Source organism: Cyphomyrmex costatus, unplaced genomic scaffold, assembly GCF_001594065.2.
Source record: "Cyphomyrmex costatus isolate MS0001 unplaced genomic scaffold, Ccosl1.0 scaffold425, whole genome shotgun sequence".
Lineage (NCBI taxonomy): Eukaryota > Metazoa > Arthropoda > Insecta > Hymenoptera > Formicidae > Cyphomyrmex > Cyphomyrmex costatus.
In genome coordinates this window covers 17643-26065 of record NW_017278480.1, presented here as the reverse complement: position 1 = coordinate 26065, position 8423 = coordinate 17643, and the positions used below count along the sequence as shown (strand labels likewise).

Below are 8423 nucleotides of genomic sequence, written 5' to 3'. Positions count from 1 at the left end.
CTCTCTCTCTCTCTCTCTCTCTCTCTCATAATTTTGTTGGTACTGCATCCGGATGAAGAATAGCTCTACTCTTGCTTATATTGTACCACTTTTCTTCAAAATGTAAGTGGCACAATCTATAAATGCGATGGGCATATTCTGCTCCACTTGCTTCTAAATCTAATCTTTCACACGCACGTATCCATTGCAACCATCTATATAAATATTATTATATTGGTTATTGTAAATACAAATAAAATATAGATAAAAAAATAATAGATATATATATCTACACATATACATATATATATGTTATATATATGTTATATATATGTTATGGTATATATATATGTGTTGTATACAGAAATTAAAAAATATTGAATATTCCAAATATACATATGTTAATATATAGCATAATATACAATAAATTCGTATGTGTTTTAGAAAATAAATGAAATAAAAAGTTGTACCTGTCATGTTCCTTTGGAAACCGAAAAAAGTGTCGTTTTTCCACAATATTTTTATTACAGTCCTTTACGACACACCATCCGCTTGATTTTTGAGCACACATTTTTTTCGCCTTTTAAAATCTCTCCAAATATCTGTAACAGAAAGCTAAGATCAAAGTGCTTCAAGAGAATTTGAAATCTGTACTATTTTTGTACAGATAACCTATTCTCCGTAAAGCTAACTCGGTCTACGTTCTCTGTTTTTTTACACTTTCTTAAACACGTCTGAATACACTGAATAATTATTAAAATTAAACACGTATCACTTATTACTTTATCACACGTAGCACTATTCTCACTGTTTCTCACATAAAATTCGTCGCGTTCCCGCCACTTTCCGTCAAATGGTCCTTTAAATGCCTTATATGGACATTTCAATGGGACTGACAGACACCGACAATGGAAAGAAGAAGTGAGATAGAATACAGTGCCCTGATTGGTTACGCGCCTCGGCCGCGCATGCGCACTTCATTTTAGGCTTCACAAAATCAGGAGAGTTGCGCTACTGTATATACTGTGCTTATACATTTAGATGTAATAAGGAAATAAGGGTAAGATCAATCATATTAAAGAATTTTACAACAGTTGCAAAGCTGCTTTCTCTGCTGAACGCAGCCATTGAGTGCGAATGAGAAATGATCATTTCTCTTACTCGCACTCAAACACTACTAATAGCGTTTTTCACTGACAGAGCTAGTGCGCACTTCAGTGTACTTTAATGCCTTTGCACACAAATCGATGTAGAAATATATGTTTAATAAAAATAAAAAAATTTAGTAAAACCGTAAAATCTTTAATATTTTATTGTGTTACACAATAAATTGACAAAATACACAAAGGTATTTTATCAATTGAGATATCTCACTTTAACATCAGATTAGAGTAAAGTAATGTATAACAACTTTAATGTGCACTGAGTACGCACTAGCCTTGCCAGTGAAAAACGCTATAAATTAACGAGCGCTGCGAGTGTCGAGAATCGGAAACTGAACTCGAAACCTAAAATGGTTTCATATTTTGTAGACTGGCGAGACTGAGTGGAGTCTCCTTATATCTTCCTTCATGGTTATAACCGACGCGCGCATGCGCAAACTTTCATTCAATGTGCAATGCCACTGCGCATTGAATGAATAACCGCGGACGTTTTTTGACCTACCCCCACCACGCTAGTTTACTCTCCTGGTTCTAGTCTTCTTGCTTCATGAACAGAGACTGGCCATCAGGCGAGTCCGCCATTTCCTAGCGAAATCCTACAAGTGAGAGAGAAATATAGGCCATTTCACTCACACGAATATGTGCGTTCGTATACGTGTTCGTTTATTCAAGTTGATTTGAGTTGATTCAAGGTTGTGTTCGTGGTTTTTGCTCAGTACAAAATAATAACAATAAAAATGGGTGGTTGAACTGTACAATTCTGGAAAAATTATTTAATATCTGTCTGTAGTCAGGTTACGGCTAAACATGTTTTAAATTATCAATTGTTTCCTAAAATTATTAGAAAGTTTGTCGTATTCAAATTAAGAACATTAAGTAAGAAAAATACTAATATTAATAGACGATATGATAGTAAATCATTGGCAGTACACACCTTTTTTAAATAAATTTTACAAATGTTAGATAAGTGTTTTTACTTTTGTCACTGATTTCCTAACCTTACTTTAATTTTATTTGAAAAAGATTTAATAGTATTAAGAAAGAATATTAAATATAGAAATTATTTAAGGTATAAAAAAAAGAACGAAGATAATATAAGAGTCAATGTTTAAAATTTAATAACAAAGTCAAAAATTAAATCATAAATGTCAAAAGACAGCTATTATAACAAAGTTATTTAAAGATAAAGATTTATATAACTGACGATAAAACTTGACATGTTTTTTTTATTTGACGTATACTACTTATATTGATGTAAAAAGCACGGTTTTAATATTTCTATAATATTTATTATTACATACTATTTACATTCCAAGTAAATGCAGTAATGGAAATTTGAATACGAGCGGGAATCGCTAGGAAATGGCGGATTAATCAAAAGTGTCACCCTGATGGCCAGTCTCTGTTAGAGGGTCTCTACTACAGACTAGAGAGCCTGTAATAAGAGAGTCGTCAACATAGGCATGTTCTTTTTCTCTGCACTGTGCCCACAGTGCAATAAGTTGAAGTGAAACAGATATACGTTTGTTTCACTTCAACTTATTGCACTATCTGAACTGGTGCAGACAGTGCAGGTAAAAAGAACAAGCCTCCTGACACGAGACTCGAATCGCGCGCTGATTGGCTTGGTGCTATATTTATACAGGGAGGGGCATTTAAAACAGATCATCTGAATAACTCGCTTGTTTTTGACAATAGAAGAAAAAGTGTCAAACAAAAGTTGCTTGGTTTCGAGGGGCACATAATGTCATGTCAATAATTGTTTTTTTGGTGGAGGCGCTAAAAAGATATGAAGGTCACCTCCACTTTTTTTAAATAGAATTATGTAATTTTTTTTGATAACGTGATTCCTCTAATTATTTTGCATATAAAAGTATTAAGGTAGAGATACCAAAAAACCAATAGTTTTCGAGATATTTTACACACTTTATTTTGATACATGTTGACACAAAATGTTAAATAACTCGTAAACTGTTGACTTTTTAATTATCGTACTTTAATACTTTTGTGAACAGAATAATGAGATAAATCAAATGGTGTAAAGAAAACACATAGTTGCGTATTTAAAAAATTATCCATTTTGTATACATATTTTTTTAAAGCAACTATGTATTTTCTTTACACCATTTGATTTATCAATCGTAGAAGTCGTGCGTCCCTCAGCAGGGGAGGAGGGAGAGATGGACAGAGGTCTGCCCCGACAGTACAATTGTGGGCACGTTCGTTAGTATTATCCCGGGTACGAAGTACGAAACACTTGTACAATATAATATAAGTCTTTATTGAAAGTTACAAAGGCGACGCTTGTAGTTGAAAGGGAGGCGGTAAAATGCGTCTTCTTCTTCTTCTTAATTTAGTTGGCCCAGGTTCCGTTATGAAATCGGATTAACGTGGCCAGTCATACCCAAAAAGATATATATGTGAGTCAACGCACAGTCAAAGTCGGCAACACTTTCAAAAATTGCTGATGCAATGACCGCGAGAATGGCGTTGCTCGACCGGTCTCCGGGCGCCTGCGTCTACGGCGTCGTCACGCCGCAATAACGCGCGTCATGAGAGCCGTCGACAAAAGGTGCAAATGAAGAACAATCGAGACGAGCTCAACCGCGGACACGCATCTGTATGATAAAATGCACAGTCAAAATCGGCAACACTTTCAAAAATATACAATGAAGAGCACCCGGACCGAAACGCGTCCGTAACGGTCGGATGGTTCGTCGGAACTGGGTAAAATCATGGTATAAGAATAAGGGTATGCTCACGCGCATGCGACCAATTAAAATTGTCAAAGTGTGACGTCACACAAACAAGCGGTAAATTTAAAACTGCTGTTTCCAAACAACTTATGTTAGCAGCATTTTCGTCAGATATTTTATTTTATTTTGATTTAAAGTTTACAGGAAAAATACGTTTTTAAATAATTTAAGAACTAATGAATATCTTGTAACAAAATGTAACCATAAGTAAACATTACAAACTCAACAAAGATAGAAGAATTTATTATGAAACAAATATATAAAAATGTTAATACCTTTTCCTTCAGAGATATATATATTGTATTTCTTTAGTTGTATTTCTTTAGTTGTATTTCTTTAGCAAAATTATATACAGTTGATTTCGTTACATTTGTACATTTACAAGAAATACAAAATCTTACCTTTTTTAATATTAACGTTTTGATTTCCACATGCAACAAGCCATTTAGATGCAATCGTTAAATCTTTCGGAAACGAAAAATATTTTATGCTGTTTCCGTTAAGCAATTTTGTTTTGCGATAATAATTGCCACAACCTTTTATACAACAGGACATTGTGTACGTATCGTATGTATCACCGAACATTAACCATGTCAAGTATCAGGAGCCACCATGTTCTCGTTTGGGCGATCTGATTGGCCCCGAGAGTGACGTCACGCTTTGACTGCGCAGTGGGTGTCCACGGCGTGAGCATACCCTTATTCTTATACCATGGGTAAAATGCGTCGAGAATAAGGGTCTACGCACAATAGGAGAAATATTAGGAATAGATATTAAATATAAGAATTTTAACCTGTCAGAAAGCGCACATTCCACAGTACACAGTTCTGATAGGTTAATATTCTTATATTTAATATCTGTTCCTAATATTCCTCCTATTGTGCGCAGACCCTAATGTGTAGAGAGATGAACATAAACTGTGTAATGTCTAGATGTGTTACAAAACTAAAAAGTGTAAGAGGTGTGTAGAGTGTACAAGGTGTAACTTAAAAGTACTAGAAATCCCTACACAATCGTAGAAGTCGTGCGCCCCTCAGCAGGGGGGGAGGTGGACAGAGGTCTGCCCCGACAGTACAATCGTAGAAGTCGTGCGCCCCTCAGCAGGGGGGGAGGAGGAGATGGACAGAGGTCTGCCCCGACTTCAAATTTCGTGCATTCTGTTGGACTCAAACTAGAGAACCTCTAGTAAAGAGAATCGCCAACTTGGTCACGTGACCAATTACGTGATTGGCTGGAGGAAATGAGCAGATTTTGGCATTTCGACGCCAATGTTAGTATCAGGAGCCACCATGTTCTCGTTTGGGCGATCTGATTGGCCCCGAGAGTGACGTCACGCTTTGACTGCGCAGTGGGTGTCCACGGCGTGAGCATACCCTTATTCTTATACCATGAGTCTGCCATGTTCTAAATCTCGTCGTATAAGGTTAGTGATCAATTCGATCGTTGATCGACTCTAGTTGATCGTGTTAGTAATTATGTTCTAATATTATTTAAATTTGTTATAAATTTGACGAAATATTGAAGTGTTTATTGGCAAAAATCATAATTTTATTACATAAGAGATGTACATTTAGGTATTGAAGTTTGTGTCTAGAGTCGATCTACGATCACTAACCTTATACGAAGAGATTTAGAGAGTGGCAGACTGACCCCAGCAGTGGCAGTCTTCGTATTCGTGTACCCCGACGGCGTTCCCGGACCCCGGACCATTTAATCGAGACATAAATATTTCATCAATATAAATACCATTTCAAATTTCGTGCATTCTGTTGGACTCAAACGATACCAAGCGCATGCGCAAAAGGTCACAGAGCATGAAGAAAGCAGTGCTACATAGTCGGTATGACAGATTTCCTAACCTGAATAATCGTCAACTTTAACGTTTAATATCTCGGTTCGTAGGGCAGAGCGACACTTTTTTCGGTAATTATTTAGAATACGGTCCTATTATAGCTATTCAAGATTTCAGAAGTGAAACTTTGTATACATATATATGTTTTTAATACTAAGGCGGTTTGGTAATAAAAATAAAATTTGTGGCAAAATGATTGTGTTTGATTTTTTAATAAAAATAACTATAATACCTACAAAATATTAGTTTTGCTTAATTTAGGGTGCGGTCAAGTTGCCACTACGAATACTTCGAAGCGTTTCTTGATTGGTTAATTTGTAAAATTCTTTCTTCTGATTGGTTAATCAAACGCTTCGAAGCATTTGTAGTGGCAACTCGACCGCACCCTTAATCTTAAATTATAATAACTTTATCTCCAACTCATTTTCGTGTATAATTTTTCTGTTTAAACCTATCAGCTAATAGTCCTGCTCCCATAGTCTTACTTCCAAAAGCTGATGTACTCTTGTTCATTTTTTCTGTATCACTCAGAGTTACTGATATTTGTTTTAAACGCATTGACACAAATCGGGATATTAATTTATTCCTAACATAATGACAAGTGCTTAAAGGGAGATGTTTTAAAGCAGTATGCAGATAAGATATTAAACTGTCATTAAAGGATTTGTCTAAGAGTAATAAGGTAATTATTTAGAATACGGTCCTCACTTCCGATCTTGATCTAATTAGGCTCATTCGACGCGTTTTCACTCAAAATGAAAAAAATCCAAATGAAATATGTGGCGGTCGACCTCGTGAACCGAGATATTAAGCGTTAAAGTTTAAGATTTTAGAGGTTAAGATATCTGTCAATTCTAATAAATGCTCGCGTTCAGCAAACTGAACTCGACTCAACTGTGCAAAACGGATCCGTAAGCGCTTGCTACTATTGGTTAGTGATCTCAAGTGATCTAGAAGAATACACCTATAGCAACGACCGCTTATAGAACCGTTCCGTGACAGTTGAGTTTACTGAATGCGACCTATATTTAAAAAATAAGCATGCGCTGTGGTTGCGCGCGTATGCAAATTCTGTATAGGCACATAAAATACTACTCTGCTATTTATTATAATTTGATTGTAATAACAATGGCATATTCAGTGGAGCAATTAAACAAAGATCATTGGCTTGGTGTCCAGGATGTAGTTGGAGATGCAAAATTGTGGCCAAAATTTATACGCAAATTGTTCTGGGATCGCAATTTAACAGACCACAAAAGAATGATTCTTGTAAATTTTGCATATGTAAATGCAATATCAGAAGAATTCTTACATGACATCTTGGCTTTTACATTAAAGGAAACATATACAGAAAATTGGAAATATCAAATACACTGCAGGTTTAAATATTTAAATCACGAGGTATCATTTTTAATTAATAGGTTGAATTATGAAACATTTGTCACACTTTTCAAAATTTATAGGAATTTAGTCGACAACGCCGAAGTCGTGTATGTAGCTACAGCGTTTATTTTAAACAATTGGATTTAAATTTCAATCCATGTAAAAAAAAATGAAAAGGTATACATTTTAAATAACAAACTATTCTCTGCTTTAAAAACATAAATTCGCTGCTTTAAAAATACAAAAGCACTACTTTAAAAATACAAATTTACTGCTTTAAAATCAATTCACTGCTTTAAAACAATAGTGGAGCCCCCCCCGCAGGGGGGGGGGCGGAACCCACTATATCCGCGCATATACTTTTACAACGTAGATATAACATACGTGGATGCAGTGAGTTCCGCCCCCCCTGCGGGGGGGCTCCACTATTGTTTTAAAGCAATGAATTGTTCTTTAAAGCAGTGAATTTGTATTTTTAAAGCAGTGCTTTTGTGTTTCTAAAGGAGTAATTTGTTATTTTTAAAGCAGTAAATTTGTATTAATTTTTAAAGCAGTAAATTTATGTTTGTAAAACCAAGAATTTGTGTAATTATAAAATAGAGAATATTTATTTTTAGGGATTAATTGATGTTGGACACATGTTATATCAATTGTAATACAACGTAAATATTTATTTATACTTAATTATAAAACATATGTATAGGTAAATATATTTATAAAACAGAATAATATATATATTGTTGTATTGTTTATTGCATATAAAATTTTTTACAATTATACACAAATGGTTTCGAGGAAAGTGTAAAGTGTAAAGCCTAATCGAGTCTTGAAAACAAGATGTAGTTTCAATTCTGTCTTTTTTAGCATAAGCGCGTTTAAATAGAAATTCGCACAAATATCTTTCTAATGGCGAATTCGATTGGATGCACTAGTGCGCACTAGTGCGCACTGAGTGCACCTGAGTTCATTTGTTTTCCTTTTCTCTTCAGGAGAAGGGAAAAGGAAAAAAGATGAACTGGTGCAATCACCCTGCACTGGTGCATCCCAATCGAATTCGCCATAAATGATACTCTCGCCTTCCATATCTTGGGATATTTGCACGAACTTCTCTCCAAACACGCTCAATGTTTTGTGTATGGGCGCCTGTAAATAAAAAATATTTTAATTATAACATACACTTTATTGAATTTGAATAAATGTATCATAAAAAATCTTTCAATGATTTTTTTTATATTTAAAATAATTTTTCTTTTTACCACTATCTGGATCGACGAAATTATATGTATGATT

At 34.8% G+C, this 8423-nt stretch overlaps 1 protein-coding gene across 1 annotated transcript; it reads right to left on the bottom strand.

Annotated features, from left to right (window-relative positions):
• Positions 1-11: 11 nt before the first annotated feature.
• LOC108777271 (52 kDa repressor of the inhibitor of the protein kinase) lies at positions 12-789 on the bottom strand. Its single transcript, XM_018544111.1, has 2 exons — positions 450-789; positions 12-194 (listed from the first exon to the last, which is right to left on the bottom strand). Exons 1-2 carry the CDS (start codon positions 548-550, stop codon positions 26-28), a joined length of 270 nt encoding a protein of 89 aa, XP_018399613.1. The 5' UTR covers positions 551-789; the 3' UTR covers positions 12-25.
• Positions 790-8423: the final 7634 nt, after the last annotated feature.

Bases quoted from the DNA above. Each gene is read 5' to 3' on its own strand.
- LOC108777271 (XM_018544111.1), bottom strand. From the start codon at position 550: ATGTGTGCTCAAAAATCAAGCGGATGGTGTGTCGTAAAGGACTGTAAT. The intron at 195-449 runs GTACAACTTTTT...ATATTTATATAG, and splicing joins TTTCCAAAGGAACATGACAG to ATGGTTGCAATGGATACGTG.